This window comes from Zootoca vivipara, chromosome 14, assembly GCF_965207765.1.
Source record: "Zootoca vivipara chromosome 14, rZooViv2.hap1.1, whole genome shotgun sequence".
Lineage (NCBI taxonomy): Eukaryota > Metazoa > Chordata > Lepidosauria > Squamata > Lacertidae > Zootoca > Zootoca vivipara.
This window is the reverse complement of record NC_142597.1, coordinates 39664441-39682519: the sequence shown is the minus strand read 5'-3', so window position 1 is coordinate 39682519 and position 18079 is coordinate 39664441. Positions and strand designations below refer to the sequence as shown.

The 18079-nt window shown below is 47.6% G+C and overlaps 1 protein-coding gene across 8 annotated transcripts in view; it reads right to left on the bottom strand.

Annotated features, from left to right (window-relative positions):
- Positions 1-18079, bottom strand: part of ACACA (acetyl-CoA carboxylase alpha) — a 200598-nt gene that overhangs the window by 168262 nt on the left and 14257 nt on the right. For 6 of the 8 annotated variants that reach the window (XM_060268325.2, XM_060268324.2, XM_060268327.2 and 3 more), the window contains 6 exons: positions 10659-10791; positions 8955-9093; positions 4337-4446; positions 2555-2636; positions 1771-1869; positions 546-652 (listed from right to left, as the gene is read on the bottom strand). In XM_060268325.2, coding sequence (XP_060124308.1) covers positions 546-652; positions 1771-1869; positions 2555-2636; positions 4337-4446; positions 8955-9093; positions 10659-10791 — 670 coding nt within the window. Of the gene's footprint in view, positions 1-545; positions 653-1770; positions 1870-2554; positions 2637-4336; positions 4447-8954; positions 9094-10658; positions 10792-14342; positions 14520-14596; positions 14639-18079 lie in introns of those variants that run through there. The other 2 variants (XM_088657911.1, XM_060268330.2) reach the window with 2 other exon arrangements.

Here is an 18079-nt window from a genome sequence, read left to right as displayed (position 1 = left end):
CACCATGACCCCTGCCCCATCTCAAAACCCAGGCAGGTTTATTTGAAGGAATAGCTTGGACCCAAGCCACCTTATCAGCTTTCCATCTGCACAGAAAAAAACTCGACATCTGTGTACGAGACTGCACGCTAACCATTTTTTAAGGAGAGTTAGTCACCCCCACTCCTTTCAGATCAGTGTTGTTGAAACATTTTTAGAAACCCTCTCTTGGAATGTAAGAGCCCTGCTAAATTAGAGGCAAAGGTGGGCAGAGCAATGAAGGTAAATTATTTACCTTTGTACAGTAGGCTAGTTTCTACACCCTTCTCTATACTCCATGCAGGCAAGTGGGAGACGTTATCAGATTTGAAAAGGACACATTCCAGTCGTCCAAAAGCACTTGTGGTCTGAAGCAAGGCCGGTGAGGGTTCTGAGAGCCAGATAGCAAGGCGTGGAGGGCCACATTCGGCCCTTGGGTCTCAGGTTCCCCTCCAGGCATATGCATAAAAATCAACAGACTGTAGAGCCACTGGCGCAAGGTCTATGAAGTGGGCATCCCAACCTACCCGCAGCCCGTCATCCACGTCGGTCACGCAGCCCTTTTCATACAGCTCCCGGGGAACGTTCAAGATGCGCTTCGGAGAGTCCGACTCCTGCCAGTCCACCTTGAGGCCTGAAAGGCAAAGCAATGTTTGAATGGCCTCAAAATAAATTCAGGCCCATCTAGAAAGCTTCCTTCCCAAACAGCTTCCTACACTCCAGCTGAGCTTTATTTTACAAAAGAACGTTAGGGGAAATAAAATTTAGAGGTAGGGACGCTCCTTCCTCAGGCTATTCCAGCCAATCCCAGTTCATTTAGGTGGCATGATGATGTCACAACAGCACGCAGCCAATCAGATCTGGCTATGTGATGACATGACAAAGCCAAACCAGAGTGAGGGTGATGGTTCTTTCCTCTGCATAAAATGCCCATTTGGGGGTCACCAAACCATTATATTCGCTTTTCCAATGAAATCTGGTTAGGAGTCACACCCGGCAGATTTAATCTGAGCCCTGAAAAGCACATAGAGCTAAATGAGGAAGCGGGAAAGCGTGTCATTCTTCCAATTTCCTCTTTCGGATCTATGTACTTTCCAATGGAGGGAAAGTTAACCACTCTTACTCCCCTCATGGATAAGGGGGGGGGAGGGCTCAGAAGCTTCATGAGCACCTGGGGAAGACTTCAAGCGTGCCACTGCTCCCATGAGCACATCGTTGGCAACCTCTGGCATATACAGTGGTCCCTCGACTTACGAATTACTCGACATCTGAAGTTTTCGACTTACGAACGGGACAAATGGCCACACGCTTACGAATTTTTCTACATCCGAACGGAAACCATTGCCGGTTTTAAATGCAGTTTCCTCGACTTATGAATTTTCCCCAATATTTTTTTCCCTATGGGAAACCGCTTTTCGACTTACGAACTTTTTGACCTACGAATGTGCATTTGGAACGGATTAAGTTTGTAAGTCGAGGGACCACTGTTATTATCACAATAATGCTTCCTAATAACCCTGTAAGGTAGATCAGTATGATTAAACCCATACTGTAGACAGGACTGCTGAGGCAAAGAGATGGTAGCTCACCTATAGCCACGTCGTAAATTTATGACTAAAGCTAGATTTGAACTGGTCACTACTCGATTCACAGCTCTTTCTCGTATCCATTGTTTCACACTATCTCTCAGGATTGTTGTTGCTGTTTCATCTTATAGACAGCTGCAAACAAGGGGCCTCACACACTTCTTACCGCAGCCGCTCCAAGGAAGGGTGGGGATGCCCGCAGTCTGAGCCACTATCGAGGAGGCGATTTTATCTCCTAGTGCCCACATAGCTTGGCTTGGGGGCCCTGCAAAAGAAATATGGGTGTGGGAGGGAGAGAGTCCACAAGGAAGATCAAATCAACACCAAGTGAAAAAGATTCAGCAAGAAAACGACTTTCTGCCATCAAAAAAAAGAGCGCCTCCTTTAAGCTTGGCAGCAGCCGGATTTCACTGGACAGGAGCACATATGTAAGAGCAGCCAGTAATGTAACTATGGGCAGTTGGTTTGCACATCATGCTAAGCCAAACCATAGCTTAGCACAAGCATGGCGGCTCCTGGATTGGGTCCCCTGCTCCTCCTGATACTGCACTGCTAGAGAACCTGTTTTCAGCCCGAGGGCCAAATTCCCAACCTGACAACCTTCTGGGGACCACATGCCACTTGTGAGTGGGGCCAGAGGCAAAAGCAGGAGCAGCAACGAATGCGAATTTTACCATCATACAATAAGCAACGTATTTCTCATGTTATGACATTTTAGAGTTTATGGGGTATTTTAGGATCATGGTGGCAGCAATGAGCAGGCGACTGTGGGAGATGTATGTTTTTGTTCGGGTTTTTTTACTGTGCTTCTCTGCTAATTGAAAATAAAAATATTAAACTAAAAAAACCAACAACCCCAATGACTGATGGTGCTGGAGGCGCAGTATAGACATGTAACTCCTGTAGAGGCTTTGACTCTCCTGCCCCTCCACACTGAAAGGCTCTCTTACCCATGAAGGCAATTCCATTTTTGTGGAGAAGCTCTGGTAGTTTGGGGTTCTCTGAGGCGTGGCCCCAACCAGCCCAGACAGCCTACATCGGAAATAAAAAAAGCAGGTTAAGGTTTCTTCACATCAGGGTGGCTAACGTCTTTTGGAGCAGAGGGCCGTATGGAGCCACAATCAATATTTTGGGGGCCACATGTCAAAACGAAGTGTGATCCATATTTAAATAAGGCCCGGGGGGGGGGGGAATTGCAGTTCTCAAGGCTGCATTTCAAACAGCTTTCCCATCATCAGGTCTTCTACAGTATTTCAAACCTTTTAGAAAAATTATTCATTATTAAATTCACTTTTTAAAAAAAGAACAATTTTTGAAAAGGATTTTGGGGTCAAAAAATCCTTTGCGGATCACATAATGATGGCAGAAAGAAATTTAAAAAGAATGCTCAAGACTTGACAGTTTTGCACATTGCATGGTGACAAACACATATTTTCCACTCCACGTACACACCGAAGGGATTCCTGGGGGGGACATGCACCTGTCTAGCACATGTGTAAGAGGAGCTCATGCACAAATGGGTACAGATGTACATGTAACACACTGCGCATGCATGTATTAAAGTGCAACAAGTAGGACCTGCAACAAGGTGCTGCAGGTGTGGGAAACAACTCCTCAAGGCCCAAACCAGCCAGCCAGCCAGCCAGCCAGCAATGCCCCCTTCTATATGTCCCCTACCCCAGGCTGCATTCCCCCCCTCCAGTGGTGAGTCAACATTCCACAACCACTGAGCATGCTCCGTTTTCACTGGGCCACACAGGGATATTCTTCCTAAATATTTTGGCCCTTCTGCTGCTGCTTCCCCCAATCCTGCCCCTAAGTGTTTCTCCCGGCCCTGCCAGATTTTAGGACCTGAGCAGCTCAGCCAATGGCAGCCCAAGACCCAGGGCCTCCCAAACTTCTCTGTGGGATGAGGGAAACCAAGCCAATCACTGCCACAGACTTCTTCACCACACACAAACACATCTCCCTTAGCACATCTATATAAAAAAAAATGTAGGAGGGCCATGTTTGTTATAGTCCACTTTTCTTGGAAACGGCTTGACCGATTCCGCTCAAATTTGGACACAGCGTTCCTTGCCAATACGAGAGTGTTTGCAGAACCTTAGAGTCTCCAAATCGCACACCTAACACAGGTAAAATTGGTCTTTTAAAAAAACTAGCACCCTCCAGTGGACGTGAAAGGAACATACGCCATACTGTGTGGGAATAGCACCACTAGGCCGAAGCCTTTACAGACTAGGCCGAATGGAGGTACTGACTCACCTGGGTGGGGGTGGGGGGAGGAGGGGGGAGGATATAGGTCGGGACAGAGTTGGGGGATTCACAGGAATGACCGGGGGGGGGGTTAAGGAACAGAATAGCCTTTACAAACTAGGCCGAATGGAGGTACTGACTCACCTGGGTGGAGGTTGGGGGGAGGAGGGAGTTGGGGGGATTCACAGGGATGAGCCGGGGGTGGGGGAGGAACAGAATAGGTCATGGATCGGGACAGGGTGGGGGCTGTCACAGGGATTAGCCACTGCAACGCGTGGCAGGGCCACCTAGTCATCATATAGATCAGGAGTAGCCAACATGGTGCCCTTGATTTGTTGTTGGACTCCAACGCCCATCATCCCCAGGCAGCATAGTCAAGGGTGATCAGAGCTGTACCCAGCAATTTCTGGAAGGCACCACCTTGACTGTCCCTGGTATCCATTTTTTTCTAAATTCCCAGTTTCCATCTCTCTCACCTGCACAGGAATCCGCTTTGCAATATCCAAAATCAGTTCCACATTTGCATAGTTGTTGTTGTTTGGGCCTCCGGGCACCGGGACATAGTGATCAGCCATCTTAATGTACTCTGCCAACATAATGGAACAAAAGATTTAAACTGCCATGTCCAGCTACCAAGTGTTATCATATTCAGACACATCTTCTTAAAAAAAAACCAAACCCTAAGCAAACAAGACTTAATAGCATAAAATCCTTAGGTTTCAGAACAGATGGAGAACTGCTCCAGAAAATTTGAGGCATAAGATAAGATAAGGTAAGATATGGTAAGATAAGATAAACTTTATTGTCATTGTCCCCTTGCAGGAACAACGAACTTACTTGGTTACCACATCCACTCAGATAAAGCTCAGATACTCCACATAATCCAAAATTACTACAAAACACTAATTAAAACAAGGCAATACGATACAATATAACAATGATGCATTTGTTTGTATCAGAAAGGGAAACATTAATGTTTTGGGTGACTCTTGTAAAAACTGGAACCCTTTCATTGCTGAAAGACCTGTGCAGGCAAAGGAAGTTTACTCAACGTTGGGATGTCAGGTGATTGTCAGGGGGGCGAACACACCCAACTATCAAATCTGGTCTCCAAGCAGTGGGGAGGATAATGTTCTGGTCCTCTGGAGATATTCACTTCCCTACCTCTGATTTACTCAGTAGGCAGGTACAAAGTTTTATTCCCTCAGACACAGAAACACTCAACACACAGCACATGAGTCATGATTCCTAGCTCCTACCTACATTTCTCAGGTAGCCGTAGATACCACGTTATCTCCAGGTCCTGTGGTCATGGACTTGCTGGATGCAGAGGGATGGTGGGAGACACCAGCTGGGGAACCCCCAAGGGAAGGCGGCACAGAGCCAGGGGATTGGTGGTGGGACGACGATGAGTGGTCAGAGGGAGAGGAGGGAGCAGACTGAGAGGAGGAGGTGTTGGAAGCTGAAGAGGTAACAGGATTTAGTGAGCAGAGAGAGGCAGTGGCAGAGAGCAGTTCAGACTTTGAGGCAGAAGCGGAGGCTGGAGAGGGTGGGAGCCAAGAGGCAGACCACTGAAGAAGCCTGGGGGTCTCCCCCTCCTGTTGTGACCAGTTCCCCTCCTCTTTGGTCTCCCAGAACCCAAAGAGATACGAAGATAAGCAAGATGAAGGCACCTCAGATTGCTTGGGAAGGAACCAGGACAGGAGACTTATAGAGAGCTGTGGGAAGGTCCTTCAGTCCTCGCAACTGACTCATTGGGGAAAGAGCTACCAGGAAGAGTTATTGTGCTCACGAGGCCTGAGCTGTTTCGTATCTTTGAATAAAATGTTAACTTCACGGACACCTTGTGAGTAATTGCTGACCTGCTCCCGACACCTGCCCTGGCACCTGCCCTATCATTAGACTGAATGAGGTGGCCACCTCAGGCAGCAGATTCTGGGTGTCATAAAAGGGTGGCAAGTGCACTAATCATTTTCTTCACCACTCCTGTGGATAATTACAACTGAATTAGCTCCCAGTTAGTTTCCAGGCACAATTCAAAGCACTGGTTTATAATTTTAAAGCCTTGTACGGCTCAGGGCCCCAACACCTCAAGAACTGCCTCTTGCCACATGAACCAACCTGGACCCTGCAGTCACCATCTGAGACCTTTCTCTATGTGGCCCCACTAGGAGGATGCAGAGGGTGGTGATAGGCCTTCTCAGTGGTGGCTCCTGATTTGTAGAATGCTCTCCCCAGGGAGGCACTCCTGCCTCCATCACTGTCTATTTCAAGGGGCCAGACAAGAACAGTTTTATTCACATGGGCCTATCTTTGAGTTGGATCTGTTTTCACACTTATTTTTAAACTTCTAGTGTTTGTTTTTCTTTTTAAGTTGGGCTGAGTTCACCATTTTGGAAAGACGTGACTGGCACGTATAATAATTAATAAATTGCTTAATTCATTGTTGTTAATTATTTACTGCCCGTTGGCTTTGAGAAGGGAGGCTGCTCCCCACACCCGCCCATCCCCACTGCCAGTAATATGGGATTGGCCTTTTTTCTTTATTCTAAACTCTGCTGTCGCCATTCCACTTGGCACTGAAGCCAAGCTCCTCTCAAGAGCTCAAGCACTTCTCCAAAGCATACAGAAGGCCAAAAAAAACTTCAAAGTGCACACAGAATTCAGACAGAAGATGGAAATGCAAACAGAAACCAAGGCTTGAAGTGGGAAAGCTGAGCTTCCCCAAGAGCTGAAATTACTTTTTCACAGGCTAAGAAACAGCCAGGCCAAGAAATGGGCTGACAAAAGTGTGCATTTCTTTCTGCTTAAATATATATATGTGTGTTTGTTTTTTTATTTTAGTATACAGCTATAAAAAGTCAATAGGCTGTACAAATAAAGGGGGGGGGGACAACAACTCAGAACTGTAACCATGACTGACTGAAGTATAGATGATGTTTAGATCTTCATCTTCATCTTCAGCATTAATAAATAAATATGGAGCGACAGGTCACAATTTACATCATAATGAAATCAGATCAAAAGTGATGAAAAAGACTCAATTGCTGGGAGAAGGGGAGAGTCTGAAACATGTCTATGGCAGGCAAAAGGAGAATCCACCATGGGGAGGCAAGTTCCCCCTCCATAGTGATGCGTGAGTCATTGGAGGTTTGTACAATTCACTATTGTTGGTTATAAATGTCATAAATGGAAACCACAATATGTCAAAATGATCTCGTTTACCAAACCTCGGACAACTCTACAGTGGTGAGTCAGGTGTGCCTTTCTTAAAATTATTCGGCCACACACAACCTGGAGCAGCAAATGTCACCAGAGCCATTAAAACAATTGGATCAAGTAGTTCAAGTTCAGGGAAGTACTTGTATAAACAGGTGTGTTTTCAAGAGCCAGCAGAGCACCAAGACCAACAAGGCCTCTTGCATTTCAGCAGACACCTTTAGCATGCTAGCAACCTGTGTGCCCAAGAGACTTCTTCTAGCTTTCTCCCTGTGGTGCTAGATTTCAGCTGGCAGGGAGACTGAATATTCCTGTCTATGTTAAAAAGAGACAACTGAAAATAGAAAGGCACTCCTATATTCAGCTTATAAGCCCACACACCAGTTAAAAACATGCGTTCCTTGCTCCTTAGATGAATCAGCCAGATGGTTTGATCCCAAACTTTTGTAATTCATAGGTTTCAGTATAAAACATCATCACTGGAGAAGATATCAAACTAACTAACATGCAAGATATTCCAATCTGATTCCAGTACAAGCATCTGAATAGGCATATCTGCAGAAATCATTAAGAAGCCATAGGGTAGCATAACTGCATGTGCCTATTCCTGACCTCCATCATGTGAGGTAGCGGGAATCTACTATTTGAAAGTTGGCAACCAAATTCACCTTCACTAACAGTGAGATTAAGCAAATGAGCAGAAGCAACAGGCTGAGTTTCTCAAACTGTGGTCCAGGGACAACTAGCACTCTAATAGGTGATGCACAGAAAGGTTACAGAACAGTTAGGAATATCTGCACCTGACCCCATGCTTGGTTTTTCTTTTCCCCAACAATGGGAATCCAAGCTCTTTTGACCACGGCCAGATTATCAAACAGATTTGCAAGGCTCTGGTTTAGGGCCCGCAATTTTCGTAACTTAGCACTGGTACACTTTGGCAACTTTTCCTTAAAAATTTACCTATTCAGGGTACTTTTGCTTAACTTGATCTGAAGCTAATGTTAACAAGCCTTGTGCCTGACTTTGGCTCACATAAAAAAGGCACATTTTAGAATGACAAGGCAAGTGTTGGATGCACTTTGATCTGTAGAACAAAAAATGTCCATCAGATGGTCTGCAGACATCCCAAACAATTAACGGCTCCTCGGGAAAATAAAAACAACCAAGGACCACTATCCCACACAATACATAGACCACACCATAAACTTGAAAGCAATTACCACAAGACTCCTTGGTTGTCCAAATCTGGACATTGTGTAAATTAGCAAGAAATCCCAGAGGCTGGCAGGTCTCCCCAACTTCACACAAAGCCAGAGCTCCTGGAAGCTAGCTTAAAAAAGGAAGAAGCCCTCATGCCCAGCCTGGAGCTTGGGAAGAACATGGTGGTTCTTTTCCTCCAATCACACTCAGCCTCAAAGGTGGTCCATGTGTATTCACATCTCAGCATCCCCTTCCTTTCCATCCCTAGACAGACAGGGTCTTTGTTAAGCACAGACTAAGGCCAGCCAAAATCTGGCCCAGTTCTCTTCTCCCCGCAACGTCATACAAGAACGGCACCCTACTTCAAAGGATTGTATCCAACTAAGTTTTAGTCAAGAACAGATCCACTGCAATTAATGGACCCGAGCAAGTCATGTCCATTGTTTTCAGTGGGTATACTCTGAGTAGGACAAGACTTGGGATACAACCCAATCTCAAAGTGCCACTTTGGAGCAAGACAAGTCCTAGAGTTGAAAGCCTCCCCTGGTAGTAATCAGGCAACAGAAAGCACTTTTAAAATTGTTGCAGGGTTAGGGTTAACTTTCTATAGTTGCAACAAGCGTAAGAGGAAAATGGGGGGGAGGGGGGAGATGAAAATAGGCTTCCAAGGTTCACCTGCGTTGGCTTTCAAGTCTTCAGGCGTCACCATGACAACAAACCGGATGGCTCGCTCGTTCCGAAACATCTCGTAGGACCAGCGCCTGATGGACCGCATACATTTCACCGCCGCAATTCCATTGTTGGCAATAAGGACCTAGACAAAACAGAATGGAAGCCTTTCAAAACAGCCGTTCTTAAACTTGTTGAACTCCTCCCCGCCCCCTAAAAATAAGAAAACAAAAAACATCCCCTTACTTCACCTCTGATCGCCACCCCATCCAGCTGCCAAACAGGTTCTTCAGAGGAAGTTGGCCAGAGAGGACATTTTGAGGCTTCCACCTAAAACCAACCAGGCTGGGAAAGAACGTCTCTGACAGCAGAACTGTCCAGACACCTCCTGCCTCTCCAGAGCCTTTGGCATGTCCAAAGTCCGTTTTGGGGGCCTAATTCGGCCCTTATGGCAATTTATTTATTGGGGTCAAATCCTTAAAAAAAAGCTCAACAACTTTGGTCGGCCCTCACACATGTTCACTTCATCAAATCTGTCCCTCTTTGAAAAAAGTTTGGGCACCCCTGCTCTAAGGTTAGCTCAGCAGATTTCAGATAGCCCTGACTCTTTGTAGCCAGGATATCCCATCCTGCCCTGGACCTTCGAAACATAGGCAGCTCCCTTATTACAGATTGGCCACCGGGTACATCAGCCCTAGTGTGCTCTATCTAACAGAGGCTTTCCAATGTCCACTGCCCAATCTCAAGAGAACACAGGCAAACAAAGTCTTGAGACTTTCCCTGCTCAACCCAGGGAGGTCCAGGGACTGAGTGGGCAGGACTTTGCATGTGGGACTTGTGCTGTGCCCCTGTTCATACACGATTTGAGCCCTCTAGTTTCCACGGTCTCACCCACTTCGCTTATCATAGAATCATAGAATCATAGAGTTGGAAGAGACCACAAGGGCCATCCAGTCCAACCCCCTGCCGAGCAGGAAACACCATCAAAGCATTCTTGACATATGCCTGTCAAGCCTCTGCTTAAAGACCTCCAAAGAAGGAGGCTCCACCACACTCCTTGGTAGCAAATTCCACTGCCGAACAGCTCTTACTGTCAGGAAGTTCTTTCTAATGTTTAGGTGGAAGCTTCTTTCTTGTAGTTTGAATCCATTGCACCGTGTCCGCTTCTCTGGAGCAGCAGAAAACAACCTTTCTCCCTCCTCCATATGACATCCTTTTATATATTTGAACATGGCTATCATATCACCCCTTAACCTTCTCTTCTCCAGGCTAAACATACCCAGCTCCCTAAGCTGTTCCTCATAAGGTATCGTTTCCAGGCCCCCGCTCAGCTTTATCCCCAAGCGCACAGAGAAATTCATACATGGTTTGAGCACTTGCATAAGAACATAAAGAGAGCCCTGCTGGATCGGGACCAGCACCCATGAAGTCCAGCACCTCACAGTGGCCAAACGGACACCTACAGGAAGCAGGTCCCGAGTCCCACAGCACCTCTTCCCACACACAATTCCCAGCAACTGGCATTCAGAGCCACACTGCCTCCAGCCGTGGAAGGAGAGCATAGCCACTGGAAGCCTTATCCTCCAAGAACTTGCCGAAAGCTCCAGCAAACACCCGAACACATCGGGTTGCATGCCTCTGAATTCCTAGTTTCTGAGAAGTAAACTTTGCTTATTTTTAGAGAGAGAGAGAGAGAATACTGCAACTCACCTTCTCAATGACTTTGTTCCCCCCAAAGCGAGTGACAAACTCTGCGGGTGACGCGACGGTGAAATCCCTCTGCAGGTCCACTTTCTTTCTATCCCGGCCCTGCTTCATGAGGTGGAGACCAGACATACTTGGCCTGAGAGGAAGAAAGGAAGAGAGTGGTATAAGAGCTGCTACACTTAACTTCCAATGGAGGCTCGTCCAGCAGCGCACACAGGGAACTGCCCCACCAATAATATAATATAATTATAATAATTTATTATTTATACCCCACCCATCTGGCTGGGTTTCCCCAGCCACTCTGGGCAGCTTCCAACAGAATATTAAAATACAATACAGTGGTACCTTGGTTTAAGTACACAATTGGTTCCGGAAGTCTGTACTTAACCTGAAGCATACTTAACCTGAAGCGAACTTTCCCACTGAAAGTAATGGAAAGTGGATTAATCCGTTCCAGACGGGTCTGAAAGTACTTAAACCGAGGTATACTTAAACCGAGGTATGACATTAAAAGCCTCCCTAAACAGGGCTGCCTTCAGATGTCTTCTAAAAGTTTGGTAGTTGCATTTCTCTTTGACATCTGGTGAGAGGGCGTTCCACAGGGCGGGCGCCACTACCAAGAAGGCCATGTGCCTGGTTCCCTGTAACTTGGCTTCTCGCAGCGAGGGAACCGCCAGAAGGCCCTCGGCACTGGACCTCAGCGTCCGGGCAGAACAATGGGGTGTTTGTTTTTGGGCCAACACTGCCGTCTGCCTTCAAACATACAACCAATCTGGGAGCGGTTCTGCTTGCCATGGGCTCTGGCTCCCCCTACTGTTGGCCTCCCTGCCTGTCGTCCTACCAGTCCCAAAGGGCACCGCCGCTTGCTTGCTTCGATTCTACAAGGAACCAGAAACCTCGAGCAGTCCTCAACATTTCGACAAGGAGAAGAATAAAGTGGGATTTGCACCTTGTATGAGGAAGATGGCCAGGAATGGTGGGAGTTGTAGTCTGGCCATACCTGGAGAGCACCAGGTTCCCTGCCCTTGTTTTTACAGTATTTGTTTTCTGTACTTCAAAAAGAAGGAAAAAGCTTGACAAGATGGGTGGCTTGACAAACAGACCAAAACAATAAAAAATATAGAAATAAAAGTAGCAGTATTAGGTGTAGGGGTGTGTGTGTGTGTGTGTGTGTGTGTGTGTGTGTGTGTGTGTGTAGCTTAAAATATCTGGGGAGATTTTTAAAAAAAGGTCTACCCACAGCATTGAAATGACTCCATGATGGGCAACATAGTACTACCACCCAAAGTGGTCTTCCCCAGTCGCTGGAGGCACCCAGAAGAGGGTCTGCAAAGATTAGCTGTACTAGCATGTCCCAAACATACTTATATTTGGAAGATCTATACAGCTCCCGTTGCCTCAAAAAAGTAAAAAATATTTTACAGGATCCTTCTCATCCGGGATATAGTCTTTTTGTACTACTGCCTTTGGGCAAGAGATATAGAACAATTAAATCAAGAACAAATAGAATAAAAAAAAAGTTTCTACCCTAAAGCTATAGCCATCTTAAATACTGTAACTAAATAATTGACCTGAAGAGTTGGGTAGGTTTGTGAATGTGTGGCTGAAAATGTGTTTTTTGTTTTGTTTCTTGTTTTTATGGGATAGCATCCAATTTCATCGTAATTACACAATGATAATAAAGAAATCTAATCTAATATTTAGGACACAGTTTCCTTTGAATTAAAACTGGAGGCATTTCTCTCTTACACACACAAAAAACCATGTTTTTCTCAGTCTGCTCCTTTTAAAGGCCTGGGCAGCCCTCAACCTGCTTACAGCTTTAAGTACTGTAGTGTTGACACACGTCCGGATTTTGCCGGACGTATCCTGAATACTGCAGTCGGCAGCAGTGCCCAGGCGGAAATCGGGAGAAGTTTCCAGTAAAATCCAGACGTATGGCAGCCCATGTCGGCAGTGCCGTTTTTGCCGTTTCCCCATAAAAAATAGCTCAAAAGTGGCATTTTGGGGATTTTGCCCTAAAACAACTTTGCCCCCCCCCTAAAAAAAACACCACTGTTCTGTCTGGATTTTCACTGTTTGAAATATGGTGGCCCTACTTTAAAGCCAAGTTAGATCATTGGTCCATATAGCTCAATGCCGTCCACACCAGTGTTCTCCAATTTATTTAAGTATTTATTTAATTTGTCTGAAGATCACAGGGCAATTTATAGAAGAAAAATACAAAATCAGAACATAACCCAAAAAGAGCCCCCCCCCAAAAAAAAACATTTAAAAGGGCAGATTGGTTAATCAGGTTATACAGTACATTTCCGTCTGGCACCTAAAGAGGCCTAAAGTGTCGGGTGAGCCTCCCTGGGAAGAGTATTCCACATAAGGGGAGCCACTGCAGAAAAGGCCATCCTCTGGGATTCTTGTGGAGGAAACGAACGAAGAAGGGCTTCAGATGACGATCACAGGGTCGGGGCTGGTTCATGTGGGGACAGGTGGCCCTTTAAATATTACCTCAAACCAACTCCCACCATCCCTTGTCAATTTAGCCAGCGATCATGGCTGATGAGAGTTGTAGGCCCTTTCTGCGCTATACATTTAAAGCATGATAATATCACTTTAAAAACAGTCACATCCTCCCCCAAGGAACTATAGCTTGTTAAGGCTGCTGAGAGCCGTTAGGAGACCCTTATCCCCCTCATGGAGGCGCGATTCCCAGAGTGGGGTAACAACCCATCCCTCTTCCTAGGGAAGTCTGGGAATCTGTTTATGCAGAAGTTAAAGGGTAAAGGGACCCCTGACCATTAGGTCCAGTCGTGACCGCCTCTGGGGTTGTGCGCTCATCTCGCATTATTGGCCGAGGGAGCCGGCGTATAGCTTCCAGGTCATGTGGCCAGCATGACAAAGCCGCTTCTGGCAAACCAGAGCAGCACATGGAAACGCCATTTACCTTCCCGCTGTAGTGGTTCCTATTTATCTACTTGCATTTTGACGTGCTTTCGAACTGCTAGGTTGGCAGGAGCTGGGACTGAGCAACGGGAGCTCACCCCGTCACAGGGATTCGAACCGCCGACCTTCTGATCAGCAAGCCCTAGGCTCAGTGGTTTAACCACAGCGCCACCTGGGTCCCCTACGCAGAAGTTAAGTCCTGCCAATTTGTTAGCACATGTAGCATCTCAGCCTCCGTGTCAAAATCAAAAGGCATTCAGGAATGCCAGCCAGCCTTTTTCTTTCAAAGCATGGAGGGCAGATGTATCTCCCTGCGGAGCATAAAAATCCAAAACAAAAAAACGCTGAATTGCTTTCTTGAAAAGTCCTGCAAAAATCTAAACCCTGTCTGTCTCCTCCTTTTTTTAAAATAAAAAAATAGCTTCCCCAAGCAATTTGCTGCCTGCAGTGTCAAATCTCAGCTTCCTTCAGGCAAAATACGTTGATTTCTCCCCCCCCCCCACCAAAAAACAAAACAAAACCACTCACCCGAAGAAAAACCTTATAATTAAAAATTAAGCTAATTCATACCAGTTCACAACGGACTGAAATGAAGCTTAACACACACACACCACCACCACCACCACACACAAATCACCTCTCTAAATTAAGGTTAATAAACAACACCCCTCAAAAGTGTGAGGAATTTTTTTAATTTTAAAAAAACCCCACCCCTTCAAAGTAGGATTTTCAACCTCCACCACCCACCTTTGAAGCATATGATATCTCATTGCCTGACTGTCGTCGGCTTCTTCTTCCATGCTGGCTCAGGAATTATTATTTTTTAAGCAAAAGGGGTTCCCTGGTTTAGATCTTGAACTGGTCGGCACTCTGACAGGGAAAGCTACTCTCCTTCCTCTGAAGCTGCAGCTTTTTTAGAAAGATCCCTCCCTTCATCACCCTCCTTTTAAAAAAAAAAATTGAGCAAAGCTGCATTTCACTGGCTGCCTTGCATTTTTAACCTTTGTCCTTCTGCTTTTTCCTCTACATGCACAGCTCATCCACGCTCCTTCCCAGCGGTGGGCATTGTGTATACAGGGGAGAGCATTCACTGATTTGCCGGGGAAAGAGAGAGAGAGAAACAGCTGATTAGGGACTGGAGGAGGGGACAGAGGAAAAAGATCTCAAGGTTATGTAATGGGGATTACGCAGGGACAAGGCAGAGAGGTTGGACAAGCACTGTGACCATGGCAAGACCTGGAGACTCCTCCGAGAGAGAGGAAGGATTGTATAGTGCTCCTCAAAAACCTCCTTCATAACTTGGTAACGGGCACAAGAAGAGTCTCCGGGGAAGGCAAAAGAAGATTCATCGCAGCAGAAACTTTAATGGATTGAAAGGACCCACTTTAAGCTCTGGCAGCCCATACAAAAGAAAAAAGAAAAAAAACCTGCCACCATAGAGCTGGGCATCTTCAAAAGGTGCTGAAAGAATTAATACCGTGTTTCTCATATTATAAGTCATGTCTTATATTAATTTTTTCCTCAAAAAAACCCGACATGGCTTATTTTTGAGGGATGTCTTATTTTTTAAAAAGTGCACGCGGGCGCTGTTTGCCGGGCTTGTCAAGCCCAGCAAACAGCGCCCGCCGATCTTCGGTGACAGGCGGGGGTGGGCGGAGAGCGGAGAACGATCTCCGCTTCCCCCCCACCCCCGCCTGTCACACAGCACAGGTCGGCGGGCGCTGTTTGCCGGGCTTGTCAAGCCCAGCAAGGAGCGCCCGCCGATCTTTGGTGACAGGCGGGGGTGGGGGGAGAGCGGAGAACGATCTCCGCTTCCCCCCCACCCCCGCCTGTCACACAGGACAGGTCCGAAGATCGGCGGGCGCTGTTTGCCGGGCTTGTCAAGCCCAGCAAACAGCGCCCGCCGATCTTCGGTGACAGGCGGGGGTGGGTGGAGAGCGGAGAACGATCTCTGCTTCCCCCCACCCACGCCTGTCACACAGCACAGGTCGGCGGGCGCTGTTTGCCGGGCTTGTCAAGCCCAGCAAGGAGCGCCCGCCGATCTTTGGTGACAGGCGGGGGTGGGGGGAGAGCGGAGAACGATCTCCGCTTCCCCCCCCCCGCCTGTCACACAGGACAGGTCCGAAGATCGGCGGGCGCTGTTTGCCGGGCTTGTCCAGCCCAGCAAACAGCGCCCGCCGATCTTCGGTGACAGGCGGGGGTGGGGGGAGAGCGGAGAACGATCTCCGCTTCCCCCCCACCCCCGCCTGTCACACAGGACAGGTCGGCGGGCGCTGTTTGCCGGGCTTGTCAAGCCCAGCAAACAGCGCCCGCCGATCTTCGGTGACAGGCGGGGGTGGGGGGAGAGCGGAGCACGATCTCCGCTTCTCCCCCACCCCCGCCTGTCACACAGCACAGGGCCGAAGATCGGCGGGCGCTGTTTGCCGGGCTTGTCAAGCCCAGCAAGGAGCGCCCGCCGATCTTTGGTGACAGGCGGGGGTGGGGGGAGAGCGGAGAACGATCTCCGCTTCCCCCCCACCCCGCCTGTCACACAGGACAGGTCCGAAGATCGGCGGGCGCTGTTTGCCGGGCTTGTCAAGCCCAGCAAACAGCGCCCGCCGATCTTCGGTGACAGGCGGGGGTGGGGGGAGAGCGGAGCACGATCTCCGCTTCTCCCCCACCCCCGCCTGTCACACAGCACAGGGCCGAAGATCGGCGGGCGCTGTTTGCCGGGCTTGTCAAGCCCAGCAAACAGCGCCCGCCGATCTTCGGTGACAGGCGGGGGTGGGGGGAGAGCGGAGAACGATCTCCGCTTCTCCCCCACCCCCGCCTGTCACACAGCACAGGGCCGAAGATCGGCGGGCGCTGTTTGCCGGGCTTGTCAAGCCCAGCAAACAGCGCCCGCCGATCTTTGGTGACAGGCGGGGGTGGGGGGAGAGCGGAGAACGATCTCCGCTTCCCCCCACCCCTGCCTGTCACACAGCACGGGTCCGAAGATCGGCGGGCGCTGTTTCCCGGGCTTGTCAAGCCCAGCAAGGAGCGCCCGCCGATCTTCGGCTCTGTCCCCCGATGCGCTACGGCTCGGGGAAGCAGGCAGGGAGCTCCTGCTGGGTCCCGCGCCTTCGCCTCTCGCTCGGTCGGGGCTTTGCGATAGTGCTTATTTTCGGGGTATGTCTTATTTTTCACCAACCCTTAGAAATCCTGTCATGGCTTATTTTTTGGGGATGCCTTAAAATATGAGAAACACGGTAATATTTTTTTTTAAACATAATTTTTATTGATTTTACAAATTACAAAAGATGGTACATACATATACACCTTTTCCACCTTCTTCCCACCCCCCTCCATGGGTCCTCCCCTGCCACAGAAGTATCCCACGCAGGTGAACAGTCAGAAGTGGTCCATTTTATGATTGGGTTTCTGTCCTCCTCCCCCTCCCCTGCCCCCGAAGCCCCCCCCTGCCACCAGGGAGCTCCAGTGAACCAGGGCAGTACGCAGGAGTTCATCCATCCAACCATCTATTGTCATACCAAAAAAAAAAAGAAAATACAAAAAGAGAAAAAGAGAAAAAAGAGAAGAAAAAAAAAGACAAAAAGGAAAAAAGACAAAAAAAAAATTCATCATAATTGTTAAATTCATAATTGTTAAACCATATTTTGTGGGCTTCCCCACCCTCCCCCCTTCCCCGGTTTTCCTCCCTTATTTATCATCTTCAACAGTTTCATAGTTCATATTTTATAACATACACCTTTATATCTTGTACCACTTTTAAACTAACTATTATCATTTTCGCCTATTGTCCAATCACTGAGAAATCAAACTCCCATTTTTTCTTCCCGTGCCTAATTTTTACCCCTCTGTAGGCCTCCATATTTTCACCTTTTTCCAGAATCAATTCACTTTTTAAACCTATAATTATTCCCAAACTAACCTTACACCCCCCCGAGTACTGGCTCCACCCCACCAATCCAGCAAGTTCCATAGTCAGCAGTCCAGTTATAGTCCTATTAACCCATCCTTACAATCACAACTTCACTTTCCCTTCACCCCACCCCCTGTTTACAGTCTTTTGCCATCCAGGCCTCCATATCAGACCCCTGAGCTTCTTCTCTTCTCTGCTTAATTTTTCCTTCTTCCCTGTGGTCATTCTGGAGTTCCAGTAAGTCCAATCGTGCCCCCCTCGAAGGGGAGGCACTCCATCCAACTTTTTGTAGAGTAAAATCATCATTTTTTTCGTGATGGGCTTCATTTTGTGTTAAGTCATCACAGTCCTCATCATTGTCATTCTCACATTCGTCTTCTTCAGTTTCAAAAGCTTCATCTTCTAAGAAATCATATTCTGCCATCATCATCTGGAATTGTTGCTGTAACACTTGCCGTTGTGTCTCCTCTTGACATAGTTCTATTCTTGCTTCCCACATTAAGGTCAAAACAGTCCGCTGAAACTCAGGCGGGTACCTTTTTGTTGACATAGTTCAGTCCTGTCAAGGTCAAAACTTGTCACA